The following is a 15009-nucleotide window of genomic DNA, read 5'->3' as shown; positions in this document are numbered from 1 at the left end:
AATAAATGAATACCCCCTCCCTCACTTAAAGTGAGGGAGGGGGGAGGGAAAAAGGTATAATATCGGCCAATCAGTGAATCGAACACTGACCCTATAAAGGGACTATATAGCAAATAGCCTAACTGTACCAATAAGTAAAATTGACCTACGTACTACATCAGGCTCGAACTGACATCTCTTTTAGTGACATTAAAAGGCTTTACCATTAAGCTAGTAGTACTTATATTTATATATATATATATATAAAAACCCCCGCCCCCTCCTTTCATCATAACTACGCACCGCGGAGCTCAGCGTAGCTATGTGTAGTTGAAAGGGGGGGCGGGGGAAGGTATTGAACTGACACGATTCGAACGTGTATGACCTAGCCCAAATCTAGGGGACTTGCCGATTAGTCAACAATTCAATAACTACCTAAAAGTATAGATAAATTAATATTTATTTCATTTTTAATAAATTTTACTCTCCTATATATATATTATATCTATTTATGATTATTATTCTTTTATAATAAAGCCTCTTTGGAGGAGTAGTGTCAATACCCCCTCCCTCACTTTAGGTGAGGGAGGGGGGGGGAGGAATAGTTATTTCTTTGTACCAATATAGTATAAGATGTTTTCTGCTGATGATATAGCAGGAACAATTAATAAATAGTAAGAGAAGTAGAATGCAGTAGCATATTGTCCTAATTCAATATAAGGAACTTCTACATGAAGTTGACCTAAGTTACCTAATAAGATAAAGTTAAATATGAATAAGAAGAACATTGTTTTAGATAATACTTTAAAACTATTACCACGGATAAATGATCTATCTGTGAAAGGTAAAGTTAATAATATAAGTATAGCTCCAAACATAGCTATAACTCCTCCTAATTTATCAGGAATACTACGTAAGATAGCATAGAATGGTAATAGATATCATTCAGGTACAATTGATGGTGGAGTAACCATTGGGTTACCAGGTATATAGTTATCAGGGTGCTTATTTATACCTATCTCCCCCTCCTACAACGTAGGAGGGGGAGATATAACAGGTATAAATAAAGGACTATCTCTTTCCATATTATATATATATAAATATATATATAAATATAGATATGTGCGTATAGTCTCTGAGATTCCTACTAAGTAAGATAGATATCATTACCTTTGGTTATCTGCTGATTACATATATAATATAATATCTTTCCAGCATATAGCACATTACAATAATATAATAGTATATATATTATAGGGCCACTATTGACCTAATGTATTTGGTGAATAGAATACGAATAAACTAAATACTAATAAGAATACAAATACAGTAATTAAATCTTTAAAGATGAAATAAGGGTGCATAGGGATTCTATCAATGTTACCTGTGATACCTAGAGGGTTAGATGAACCATTAACATGTAATGCCATTAAGTGCATACATACTAAAGCAGCTAAGATAAATGGTAATAAGAAGTGTAAAGCAAAGAATCTTTGAATTGTAGGGTTGCTAACCGAGAAACCTCCTCAAATGACGGTGTGGCCTTACATATATATTTATTTAAATATTTACAATTTGTTTCCAAATTGACGAGACTATATCATCATCTTACATAACTAGTGCTGTATGTAAGAGTATGTAAGATGTGGGGATTTCGTGGTCAGATTATTGTTATATTACTCACTAACTAGTCGTTGAACATTCATTATCCTTTATAAATAATAAATTATTTATATATATAGATAATACTTTGCTACGAATTACCTTAATATAAGATATAATTATATAGGTTTTTTTGTAATTTACCCCATTTTCATATATATATCACTATATATAGCCGCTCTTAAAAATTCCCCCTCCTTCAATGAAGAAGGGGGTAAGAGATTATAGTTAGAACGGAACGATATCATTTCCAATAAATGGAATAGCTGATAATAAGTTAGTAATTACAGTTGCCAATATAAAAATATAATCCATATGAGATATACTCAATATATACATTTTTATTATATATATTTGTTAAAATAGATTATACCATGTACTTATTCTACTTCCCCCCCCCCTTAGGGGGGGGATGAGAGTAATGAATAAGCCTTGTGAAACTATTAGAATAGTCTATTATATTCGAGTGCACATTAAGCACCTTTACAGGTACCCACAATTGAACCACTCTGTAGGGATAATTTAACTTACCCATGGTCTTGTTACTTAACATATAATTTTGACCTATTTTCAATTATGTTGCATATATATCTATTTATCTATATAAATTTATTGTTAAAAATTACATTTATATATATCATATATATACTATATATTTATTTATATAAAGTTATATATTTTATTTTATATATATTTATACTTCATACTAGGTATAATATAAGATTTTATTAATAGATATAAGTTAGGTATATACTCCGGTAATATATATATATTATATTGATTTACTTTACCATTTGATTCTATAATACATAATATATTATATTTATTATATAAAATATTAGTTAAATATAATAAATCATTATATCTAAATGAATTTATAGGTAATAATAAACCTTTATTATGTTTAATACCTTGACCCATAGTTCAAATAGCAATAGCTAAAGGAGTTAGATAAATATTCATATCTTTAGGTATAACTTTAGTATTACTAGATAAATATCATTTATCATATATAGTATTAAATTGATTATTTCATAATGTATTAAATCTTATATATTTTATTATCTTACCATGCTTACTTAATTTAGTTAATATCTTAGGTATATTATTATTACAATAACCTTTATTATTTATTAAATTATATAAATATAATAAGTAATTATTATGACTAGATTCTTGATAAAAAGTTATTCTAGATTTATCAGTATTAATACATTTATTAACAATACTATTACCTAATAAAGAACCATATATTATACTTCGCCCTTCCTCGTCGAGGGAGGGGACCGTAGTATCTATATCTAAAGATTGTTTAGTATATTTATTTCTTATAGAATAGTATATATTCTTAGATATATTATATGAAGAATTTATAATAAAATAAAGTATATAAATATTAAAATATAAATTAAATATATTTGAGGCATTTAGGCTACCTCAGTGCGACATTTGCCCGTATACTAAACAGTACTGACCTATACCGTAAAAGATATAGTAATTCGACTGTACATTAAGCATCATTTCAGATACCCATTAGTGTTGCAGTCTGTAGCGATTATTTATATAACCGACGGTCTTATTACATTTAACCGTTTTCACTAATGTTGCCATAATATTTATTCTACTAAATACTATAAATCATACTTTTATGATTTTATCTTCTATAATCTTTCTTATAAAAGTTATAATAATATCCTATTCAGATAGAATATATCTTATACCCCCCAATTGGGAACTCCCAATTGGGGGGGGGGATTACAGATTAAACTTCTGTACTCCTCCACTTTCTTCATAAACTTCGTATCAATATGCTCAGCATAGCTATGTAGATAAGTAAAAGAAGGGGACAAGTTTAATAAAGATAGACTATTATTTAATTATATTCTTTATATATATCATTGTATGATTAGGTATATTTATATTAGTTGATTTATATTTAGTTTTAATATTTCCTTTAAGAGGAAGATGAGTTATAATATCATTATTATTATTAATAAAATCATTATTTAAATAAGGTATAAAAGAATCAGGTATATATATTCAACCTATTTTAAGACTATGTTCTATAGTCTTATAACTACAACATAATAAATTAGCTACTCTATTAATACCTTTTATAGTACATAATATTTTATTATTAAGAGATAAAGTAATATAAGAAGATCTATTTAAAGTTATATTATTTAATTTTAATAATTGCTCATTTGTCTTATGACATTTATTATTTAATTGTAATTGTTTTAACATTTCTTTACGTTCATTATTAAAGGGTAGATTAAATCTTTCAATATTTTCCTTAGTATGTTTATAACCAAAACTATTACCAGCTTCAGTTAATATATTATACTCTGGCATTAATAAAGAAATATATAATTTTTCTAATGTTATTAATTCTTTATTATTATATTTATTAATCTCTAAAGGATAATATTCTAATATAGCAAATATAAAATTATTTAAACCATATTTTAATACTGATCTTTTAATTAATTTAGATCCTTTATAATTAAGTAAATGTTTAACAAATCTATTATATAATTTATTAGTTGAACCTGAACCTATATAACAATTACGAGTAATTTTATTAATAATAATATATATACCTGCTTTATTATTTAATTCATTTCTAATAATAGAATGTTTATCTTTATTATTTAAATCACCTCATCATATTACTGGATCAATACCTATATCATTAAATATATCTAATTCATTAGTTATATCTTTAACAGGTAAAGATTTAGTATTTAAATATCTCTTACTAATATAAGGTCTCCCCATAAGGTTATAACCACCTTTGGAGAGAGTATTAGTACCTACTTTATTATTTATATAAGAATAATAATTAAGTAATTTTGGGCTACTATTATTTGTATAACCCATGAAAGCAATAGCCATTGTTAAGATGAAGATAATTACTCCTACAACTCATAACATAATTCTAGGACGTTTATAACTACCATAGTATAAAGCTTTACCAATATGTAAGTACATACAGATAAAGAAGAAACTAGCTCCATTAGCATGAATGTATCTAATTAATCAACCTGCATTTACATCACGCATTATATGCTCCACCGAGTTAAAAGCTAACTCGATATTTGAAGAATAGTGCATGGCAAGGAAAATCCCACTAGCAATTTGAATTACTAAACATAGTCCTAAAAGACTACCTAAGTTTCATCAATAGTTAATTGAACTTGGTTGTGGACTATCTATTAAATAACTATTAACCAATGATAAATATGTATTACTTTTACGTATAGGCATATTTTAATTTATATAATTAATTCAAAAAGAATATCTATTCACTTTTTAAAGTTAATAGAATAATAATGTTACCATATGAATTTTCACTTATCACAGAATGATAAGTATTCTTAAAATGCTTTTATATTCTCCTATATATCTATACATATAAATGTATAGGAGAGGAGGGACACTAAACTATATATATAAATATATATATAGTGATAATATAATATATATAGAGATATAGTATCCCTATATACTACCCCCTTTGGGGTTAAGCCCAAAGGGGGTTATATATCCCCCCCCCTCTTCGAGGGGGGGGAGCATAAGTATATTATTATAAGATATAATAGGAATATATATATGCTACGCTAAGCATGGTTAATCTCCTTATGAGGAGATAAAATTAAACAGCGTATAATAATAAGAAAGAGATCATTCCTGTCCCCCCTTCTATTTCATAGAAGGGGGGAGATAAATGTATAACCTCTTTCTTATCTAACATAGGAATATGTATGATAGTTTAACTATCTACAACTCCTTACGGCGATTAAACAGCGTATAATAATAAGAAAGAGATCATTAAACAGAATAATCCACAAGCTTCTGATAAGGCGAAACCTAAGATAGCTTGAGGGAATAATGTACTTCTTAATGAAGGGTTACGTGATGTACCGTTGATTAAAGCAACGAATACTAAAGCGATACCGATAGCGGCACCTCCTAATCCTAATGTAGCGATACTAGCTCCAATGTATTTAGCGGCTAATGCAATTTGCATGATTTTTATTTATTTATATATTAATATTGACAATTTCTTAGCCTAATAAGAATCGAACTTATATTTACCGATTATCAATCAGTCTCTTTACCATTAAGATATAGGCTATTCTATCTTTATTATATGCTCCCCCCCTCAAAGAGGGGGGGGTCGTATGTATGATACTTCTACATATATTATACCTATATATAAATATAGGTATATCTATTGTTAAATATATATTCTTAAATAATATGCCTTATTATAAGGGATAACATTTAATAATATTAATACTTATTATCCCCCCCCTCAAAGAGGCAAAGAGGGGGGGGGTGAGAGAAGAGATATACTTATATAAGTATATTTATTATACTTTAATATAAATATATGAAAATATATTATATATTAAAAGAGATATATATTATAAAATATATAAGAATAGATCCCCCCCCTCTTCGAGGGGGGGGGAAGATAGATATTTATATAATGTGTATATTGGGGGGAGAATAGATAATATTAGTATAAATCCCGAGCAAGTTCCCTTACTCGAACTGTATTTCAACTTATAGCATATCATATGCTCATTAATACACAAAGGCGTATTAAGACATTATCTATGCTATTGATGAGTGATTAGTGCGAAATATATGTATAGTTCACCATAGCACTCTTGTCTATGATTACTAGCAATTCCTTTTTCATATTACCGAGTTACAGGTAATAATCCAATTTAAAGAAAATTTATCATAATATCTTATATTTAATATTATATCTAATTAAATATATATATAAATATATATATTAAGATATATATAACTATATAAGAGATAGTAGTACACCTGTGGCCCTACTCATAAGGGTCATGATGATTAGTCTTTAGCCTCTACTTCCTATATCCTGTCAGATATACATAGTCATACGACCGAGGGTTTTGTTCATTAAATAACTTAATAAGATACCACAAAGCATGAACTGACGACAACAATGTAACGCCTGTATAAGTTATTATAAATAATAAAATATATTCAAGAGTAGGTAAGGTTTTAGGGGTATTGTCCAATTAAACAGTATACTCCACTGCATATATATATAACCGTCTAATGTCTTGCATTTCATCCTTGCGAACGTACTAGTCTGGCGGTATACTTTAAGCCTTCGCTTATCTATTTTATAGTATACATAGTTCACAGCTATAATTAAATGGGTACCGAATCCATGTCACTACTATAGCTTTCATCCCTCAGTGTCAATTTATTTTCTGTATATTCTATGCTGTCCTATAACTATCATAGTATTTTATCCCTAAAGTTATATTTCATTATACATTTAATAAATTCTATAGATACATCCAAATGATGTATTATTAAACCTACGGATCCTTTAGGCCAATGTAGATTAATGCTTGCTCTTGATGTCTAACCGCGACTGCTGGCACATCATTTGGTCAGAACTTCACTTTCATATCAATCATTCTTTAATATGAAGCTGAGATATTATAATAGTTAATATAATATATAATATATATATAAATATATATATTAAGTAATATAAGTTATTAAATCTCTTATAGATAGCATGATCAACCGTTAGGTCATTGTCAATAATTCCCCACTGCTGCTACTAATAGTAGTTGGCTTTATACCAATGTGATCGTTGTGACTTCCATCACCGACTATAGGTCTACGGCTAGTTAATTAACTAATACCTTCATCTAATAAGATACTTTTACATATCTATTATACTCACCTTAACACATCCCTTTCTATATAATACCCTTAGAGTATTATTATAGTTGAGATATTTGCATGTGTAACGCTTCTACATAGCATTTTATCCGAATCAACATCATGTTCATGACGTAAAACTATATGTTGAACTACTCAGAATTGAACTGAGACCAATCCATTATGAGTGGATCGCTCTACCATTGAGCTATAGTTCATAAATCTTGCTACCCCACCAATATAATGACCCCCGCAAGGGGTTATCACCCTACCTTAAACTTAGGGAGGGGTAATTAATCTTATATTGGTGGGGGGACACTTCTTGCAATAGATAGACTCGAACTATCATAATAAAAGCATGAATCTTATATGTTACCAATTACATTATATTGCGTTATATAAATTATGTCTCCTTTAATATATATTTATATAAATAATAAATCCTTACCCAAGGATGGATGATCCTCCAAAGGGGGGGAGAAGGGAGAGAGTAAGAATATATATAGAAATTTATCTAATACCTTGGGGTAGGTATATTTATATTGAGTATTTAATAAGAGTATAATAATTTATTTATATCTCATATTATATTTATAATTCCATTAGGGAATAATCCATAGAATATAGTAGGTATAATTAGAGAGATTAATAAGACACTTTCTCTATAAGTACAATCATTAGTTAAAGCGATATAAGGTGTTTTAATACCACCAGTTAATCTATTAGTAACTTTCATCATATATGCAGCTGATAATAATACAGATAATATAGCTAATGATGATAATGGGAAAGTTTGATTAATAGCACCTGTTAATGATAATAATTCACCTATAAAGTTAACTGATAATGGAGTACCTATATTACAGAAACTTAATATAATTAAATATATAGCTAATATAGGCATATATGTAATTAAACCTTGATAATTATATATTAATCTACTATGATATCTATCATAAAGAATACCACCTACAATAATAAATAAAGCAGGAGATACAAATCCATGAGCTATAGATAATATTAGACTACCACCTATACCTATAACACTATTAGACATTAAACCTAATATACATACAGCCATATGTGCAATAGAACTATAAGCAACTATAACTTTTAAATCAGTTTGTCTTAATGTAATAAGTGATATATATATTATAGTTATAACACCTATTAAAGTTACATATGGTGTATATAAATAAGCAGCATCTGATAATGTTGGTAAGATTAAACGTATAATAGCATAAACAGCTAATTTAAGAATAATACTAGCTAATAACATAGAACCAGCTAAAGGACTTTCAGAATGTACAACAGGTAATCAAGTATGTAAAGGAACTAAAGGAGTTTTAACCATAATACCGATAGATATAGCTAAGAATAAGATACATTGTAGATCAGTAGATAAAACTAATAAACTAACAGCTTGATAATCAGTATTACCAATTAATACTTCATAAACAGCAATAGCAATTAACATAAATAATGATGAGAATAAAGTATAGATTAATATATAATCAGCAGCTTTTTCTCTATTATTAGCACCATATAAACCAATTAAGATAAATAAAGGAGCTAAAGATGCTTCAAAATAGATATAGAAAGATAACATATCTTGACACATAAAGTTAATTAATAAGATAATACCTAAATTAAATACTAATTCATAATATAATGTTGTTTTAATACTATTTCAATTAGCTATAATTGATAAGGGTAAAATATAAGCAATTAAAAGAATAAAAATATCAGCAATACCATCAGTAGTATAATATACATCTAATTCATTTCAATCATAAAGAGTTGGAATAACTATTAAAATACTAGCTACTAATATTATTGATTTATTAATACCCTTAAAAGTTCTACTTATAACAGATGTAGTTGAAGAAATTATAAAATATATTAATGTCATTTTGTTAAATAATAATAAATCTAATTCATATTATATATATATAAATATATATATATAGTTAAATTAGCATAAGAGTAGAGTGTATGATCAAAGGGACTTGAACCCTTAATAAATTAGACCTAAACTAATCGCGTATACCAATTCCGCCATAATCATATATATCACATAATAATGACCCCCGTAAGGGATAATTAAAATATAAGAGAATAAGTATTATATCTTGGGAGATCCCCCTATCTAAAAGATAGGGGGATTCCGTCATAATCATACCCCCTCCCCACCTAGGTGGGGAGGGGGGAAGTAATTTTATATTTCTATAATATATTTCCATTATTATATAATTTATATATATAATAAGATATATATAGATAATATAAAGTGGGTATAAATATCGGATGCAACGTGATTCGAACACGTGGGTATACACCTTGATAGCTCAAATATCACACCTTAAACCTCTCAGTCATACATCCTTAGATATTTACATATGTCACTTTATAATACCCCTCCCCATCTAGATGGGGAGGGGCATAAGATATATTCATATTAATTATATATTATACCTATATTTATAATAAATTAATATATATATGTATTATATATTTAATATACTCACCTATATATAAGTATAGTTTACTTTCTTTATCCACCCCCCCCCCCCTTCCCCTCCTTAAGAGGGGAAGGGGGGGGGGAATAGTTATACTCTTTCTATTAATATAGGTAATTCAGAGTAAGTATGATATTGTGCTGGTTTAGATAGAATTAATTCTAAATCAGAATCACGTGTATCTCTTGTATTGTTAGACTCTAAGTAATCAGGTGTAACAGCAGCTTCACGAGTGATGTTTTCACCTTCAGTTAATTGAATTAAGACACTATAAAGTCCTATAATAACAGAGATAACAGACATTACTGATCCTCAAGAACTAATAATGTTTCAACCTAAGAATGCATCTGGGTATTGTGGTATACGTCTAGGCCAATTGTATTAACATATATATCAATTAATATATATATCTATATATCTCTATATAGTTTAGACTATGTCATCATCTTTCCCCTACTACTAGATAAACTAGTCCCCCCTCGAAAAGGGGGTATATAGTAAAATGAAGGGAAAGATGTAAGGTATTCATGGAAGAATTATTTCATCTTCTAGTCGTTGAATGTCTCATATATTTATATATGATTTCACTACAAATTATCTTATATATATATATATATAAGAGATTTTTATAATTAACCTCATTTTAGGAAATAGATTGATTTCCTCCCCTCCTCCACTTAAGTGGAGGAGGGGGTATTATATCTTACGATATAAAGGGACAAATAGTTTATCCCATTTAGACCTAAGAAGTGCATTGGTAGGAAGATAACATTTACAGATATGAATAATAATCAGAAATGAGCTTCACCTAAAACTTTATTATAGTTTAAACCAAACATGGCATAACCTCAATAATAGTATCCAGCAATAAGGCTAAATAAAGCTCCCATTGATAATACATAATGAAAATGCTAAGATTTACTCTTCTGGACTATCTCTTTATCTATATATTATATTATTTATTATTATAATATATAAATAATTGACATATAGTCTCTGGGAATCCTGTTGTATATATAAGTAATAATATGAGATAGATTATTACCTTTACCCCCCTCCTTAGGAACCTCCTAAGGAGGGGGGAATCTCATAAGATTATAAACAGTTTTCTGCTGATAATATATAGATAGAAATATCTATATAGTTCTCAGCATATAGTCAATTTTAAATAAATAATGTATGCCATCCCGAAGGGATGGGATCTATATCCTCTTGGTGGAGGACATGTATGCTCCCCCCCCCTCTTCGAGGGGGGGGGGAAGACATTATAAAATATTTAGGGCCATACGACCCACAGTGTAGTAAGTATCATGGAATGCAATATCAATTGAGGCATTAGATAACATAACTCCTGTTACTTTTTAAGGACTATCTCTTAATACTTAGTATATCTATATATAAGTATTTTTCACATATAGTCTCTGAAGTAATTTATAGACTAAATAGAATAAATTACTTGCGGATAATTAAATAGTATAAGTTTTCCGCATATAGTGAAATTAATTGAGGTCTAACAGAGTTAAATAAACCTCCGATAGTGAATAAGAATAGGAATCCTAATGCAAATAACATTGGAACAGCTAAACGTAATTCACCACCATATAAAGTTGCTCATTATATAAATCTTTTATCATTTCAGATACAGTTAATTTATACCGTCTCATATATAATCCATCCATAATATATACCTAGCAGAGTTTCCTCTTCAGAATATGTCCCGCCAAGCAAGGGGGATAACCTGAACCCCTTCTCCTTCTAGGAGAAGGGGAAGCATAATATTAATGGAAGTCGTTTTGATAAGATTATATACTTAAATAAGTCATAGACTTATTACCATCACTGGTGACTTAGGATTATACCTTGGGCAATCATAGATCTAATATTATCCTTAGATTACCTGGAGCGTCTAATCTCTACGCTTTTACACAATAGTTTCCCAATATATTAATAATATCTTATATATTTATATATAAATTGTGATTTAGTTCGGCGATTGTCTTTTATATATTATTCTCCCCCCCTTCTATTTTATAGAAGGGGGTTACATAAACGACTATATTATTTCTATATAAAAGAGTTCTCCCGAGTTTGCCCCATATTATACATAATTCTTATCTTTTAATATATATTTATATATATTAAATCAACCTTTAGATTGATATCATATAATATCTTTTATTAATGACTATTCACAAGTGGGAGGCATTAAGAATAACATAAGATAATTAGAATTATATATATTTTGATCATCTAATTGTTCTTACTGAAGGAACATAACAATCATGAGAAGATTTTAATACCAGTTGGAACGGCAATAATCATAGTTGCACTAGTAAAGTAAGCTCTACTATCAATATCTAGACCCACAACGTACATATGATGGGATCATACTAGGAAACCTAATAAACCAATACTTGCAATAGCATAGATCATTCCTACATGACCAAATATTTCTTTTTTACTATATGTTGATATAACATGTGAAATAATACCAAATCCTGGGATAATTAAAATATAACTTTAATATGGACTTTATCTTAAACTGAATTAATAATATATTTAGATCTGAAATATTATACTTATAACACTATCAGACCCCTTCTATTATATAGAAGGGGGTAATAGAAGTATTTTATTATATAGATTAAATTCAGCTCTATTGCGTAAAGTCTCTGAAGTATTTAATTTAAATATATATTAAATACCTGCTAATTGGCTTAGAGATATAAATCTCATAAAAGAGATGAATATAAAGCTATTTTAGCATTTAGCAATATAAAGAAGCCTATATTTTGTAAAACCCTATGACTTCTGGATGCAACTAATCTTGTTAGTTGGACTATATCTTCTAACATATACATAAATATAAATAAAATATTATTTATATAAATATATATCTCAGATGTGCTTGTAGTCTCTGAGGTTCCTACTAAGCTAAATATAACCGCAGCTTAGCTGCGGTTATATTTAGCTGTTGGTTACCTGCTGATAGGATTAACCATAGTTAAAATCTTTCCAGCATATAGCACATTTCAATACAATTATAAATATAAATTTATAATTTATTATTTAAGAAAATAAAGGGCCCACAAGACCGAAAAATCAAAAAAGATGTTCGTATAGGATTGGATCACCCCCCGCTGCTACATCATAGAATCCTGTATTAAAGTTACGGTCCATTAATAATAATGTAACTCCCGCTGTTAATACAGGTAATGATAATAATAATAAGAAAGCTGTGAAGAAAATCGCTCACACAAACATTGGCATGTCAATCATATGAACCCCAATACTACGCATGTTAAGTGTTGTAACAATGAAGTTAATAGCACCTAATAATGATGAAATACTTGTAAGGTGGATAGCAAAGATAGCTAAGTCTACTGATGGTCCAGAATGTGCACTAATAGATGAAAGAGGTGGGTAAACAGTTCCTTTATGTTAACATATATATATCATAATATTCCCCCTTTTCCCACACGTAGGAGAAGGGGTATTTATATAATATATCCTCGAATAAAGAGGCTATTACTTAATAGATATATCTATATATCACTATATAGTACAGACTATATCATTATCTTTCCCCTTCTACTACGAGTAGTAGAAAGGATATTTATATAAAGATATAAGGTCTTCTTGAGAACTTATTAATTCTTAGTCGTTGAACGTTAATATATATATATTTACATATATTCTTCGCTGCATATTGTCTAACTAATATAGATATTTATGCAATTAACCTTATTTTAGGAAATATGATTGATCTCCTCCCCGCCCAACGGGCGGGGGGAAATTAACCTTATTTATATTATATCTCACAATATAATTGGACAAATAATAATTATCATCCCCCCCTTCTAGGATATAGAAGGGGGGGGGAAGGGCATAACATCTGAAAGTTATACTTGTCTTTTTGAATATGTATTTATTACATATATTTATAAATAATATATCTTATAATATAGTTCATACAAATATAGGTTACCCGCTTTAAGGTAGGATATTGACTTAATTTAATAAACTATATTTATTATATATACTTATTTATCATATTTTCATTTATTTATAAAAACATAGGCTCATCCCGTACCCGCACCCGACTCTATTAATACAGAACCAATAATACAAACTAATGCCGGAGGTAAACATCAAAAACTGATATTGTTTAATCTAGCAAAGGCCATGTCAACGGCACCAATCATAATAGGCAAGAAGAAATTCATTTATTATTTATATATTAATATAAATATGGACTATCTCTTATACTTAATATGACCCCCCCCCCTCGAAGAGGGGGGGGGATATATAAATATATGCTAATAGCATTATACTTTAAGTATTTATACGTTTAGTCTCTAGGGTACCTACTCATATATTATATAATATACTTTGGTTACCTATTGATTGTCCATTTAGATATCTCCCCTGGGGAATAAGATATTTCATCTTTATATAATAAAAGTTATAACACTTATATACCCCCTCCCCCTATTTAATAGGGGGAGGGGGGAATGAACGTTATTATATTAAGCTTTAGGAGTTTTCAATATATAGTATAATCATAATATATCATACCATCCATTTAAGGAGGTGGTATTTTAATATTATATATGGCAATTATCTCTATAATATATGCCATCACGAATGGATGGGTATATCTCCTCCTGGTGGAGGACATATATTAATTATACTTAGAGATACTTCTTATTTACCAAAAGCCCCGATTAGTACCGGCATTACAAATAGGAATATCATAGCTAATGCATGTCCTGTTACCAGAACATTATATACCTGATTATCCCCACGTAAGTATTGAGAACCTCCACCAGATAATTCTAATCTAATTATAACAGACATAGATGTTGCTACCATAGCACTTATCATACCAAATATTAGGTATAAAATACCAATATCTTTATGTGATGTACTAAATAATCATCGTGTTGTATATGACATATTATTTTAATAATATTTCTATATATTTTTATATATTTTATATTCTAACTAAAATTATCTTATATTAGATAATTTTCTATTACTTCTCCTATCTTATCTAAATCAAATTCAAATATAATATCTCACTTCTTATCCCCCCCTTCTTTCTAAGAAA

General features: G+C 28.5%; 6 protein-coding genes and 9 non-coding genes; all 15 read right to left on the bottom strand. All coding sequences in view use genetic code 4, as the record gives it.

The window, feature by feature from the left end:
• Positions 1-63: 63 nt before the first annotated feature.
• trnS(gcu) lies at positions 64-146 on the bottom strand. Its single transcript has one exon. It is a non-coding gene; the product is annotated as a tRNA-Ser (tRNA).
• Positions 147-148: 2 nt separating this feature from the next.
• trnD(guc) lies at positions 149-220 on the bottom strand. The gene has a single exon. It is a non-coding gene; the product is annotated as a tRNA-Asp (tRNA).
• A 114-nt stretch (positions 221-334) lies between these two features.
• Positions 335-406, bottom strand: trnQ(uug). The gene has a single exon. It is a non-coding gene; the product is annotated as a tRNA-Gln (tRNA).
• A 178-nt stretch (positions 407-584) lies between these two features.
• On the bottom strand, positions 585-4911 carry cob (apocytochrome b). One transcript has 5 exons: positions 4519-4911; positions 3076-3111; positions 1875-1935; positions 1248-1513; positions 585-983 (listed from the first exon to the last, which is right to left on the bottom strand). The coding sequence occupies exons 1-5, from the start codon at positions 4909-4911 to the stop codon at positions 585-587; spliced, it is 1155 nt and encodes a 384-aa protein (YP_008474911.1).
• Positions 2326-3075, bottom strand: cobI2 (hypothetical protein; the record flags this gene model as incomplete). Its single annotated transcript has 1 exon — positions 2326-3075. A coding segment is annotated over one exon (750 nt), but the record flags the coding sequence as incomplete, so codon positions are not given.
• Positions 3511-4518, bottom strand: cobI1 (hypothetical protein; the record flags this gene model as incomplete). Its single annotated transcript has 1 exon — positions 3511-4518. A coding segment is annotated over one exon (1008 nt), but the record flags the coding sequence as incomplete, so codon positions are not given.
• A 532-nt stretch (positions 4912-5443) lies between the features above and the next one.
• atp9 (ATP synthase F0 subunit 9) lies at positions 5444-5674 on the bottom strand. The gene has a single exon. The coding sequence runs from the start codon at positions 5672-5674 to the stop codon at positions 5444-5446; it is 231 nt and encodes a 76-aa protein (YP_008474910.1).
• Positions 5675-5711: 37 nt separating this feature from the next.
• On the bottom strand, positions 5712-5782 carry trnI(gau). The gene has a single exon. It is a non-coding gene; the product is annotated as a tRNA-Ile (tRNA).
• A 385-nt stretch (positions 5783-6167) lies between these two features.
• rns lies at positions 6168-7514 on the bottom strand. The gene has a single exon. It is a non-coding gene; the product is annotated as a small subunit ribosomal RNA (ribosomal RNA).
• A 10-nt stretch (positions 7515-7524) lies between these two features.
• trnM(cau) lies at positions 7525-7595 on the bottom strand. Its single transcript has one exon. It is a non-coding gene; the product is annotated as a tRNA-Met (tRNA).
• A 104-nt stretch (positions 7596-7699) lies between these two features.
• Positions 7700-7771, bottom strand: trnM(cau). The gene has a single exon. It is a non-coding gene; the product is annotated as a tRNA-Met (tRNA).
• A 156-nt stretch (positions 7772-7927) lies between these two features.
• nad4 (NADH dehydrogenase subunit 4) lies at positions 7928-9289 on the bottom strand. Its single transcript has one exon. The coding sequence runs from the start codon at positions 9287-9289 to the stop codon at positions 7928-7930; it is 1362 nt and encodes a 453-aa protein (YP_008474909.1).
• Positions 9290-9371: 82 nt separating this feature from the next.
• trnL(uag) lies at positions 9372-9445 on the bottom strand. The gene has a single exon. It is a non-coding gene; the product is annotated as a tRNA-Leu (tRNA).
• A 236-nt stretch (positions 9446-9681) lies between these two features.
• On the bottom strand, positions 9682-9762 carry trnS(uga). The gene has a single exon. It is a non-coding gene; the product is annotated as a tRNA-Ser (tRNA).
• A 224-nt stretch (positions 9763-9986) lies between these two features.
• On the bottom strand, positions 9987-14855 carry cox1 (cytochrome c oxidase subunit 1). One transcript has 9 exons: positions 14610-14855; positions 13981-14119; positions 12990-13330; positions 12704-12714; positions 12173-12414; positions 11423-11506; positions 11186-11253; positions 10626-10807; positions 9987-10269 (listed from the first exon to the last, which is right to left on the bottom strand). Exons 1-9 carry the CDS (start codon positions 14853-14855, stop codon positions 9987-9989), a joined length of 1596 nt encoding a protein of 531 aa, YP_008474908.1.
• Positions 14856-15009: the final 154 nt, after the last annotated feature.

Source organism: Candida pseudojiufengensis, mitochondrion (assembly GCF_024610245.1).
Source record: "Candida pseudojiufengensis strain AS2.3693 mitochondrion, complete genome".
Classification (NCBI taxonomy): domain Eukaryota; kingdom Fungi; phylum Ascomycota; class Pichiomycetes; order Serinales; family Debaryomycetaceae; genus Lodderomyces; species Lodderomyces pseudojiufengensis.
Note: the sequence above shows the minus strand (reverse complement) of the source record. Positions and strands in the feature narration are given on the sequence as shown.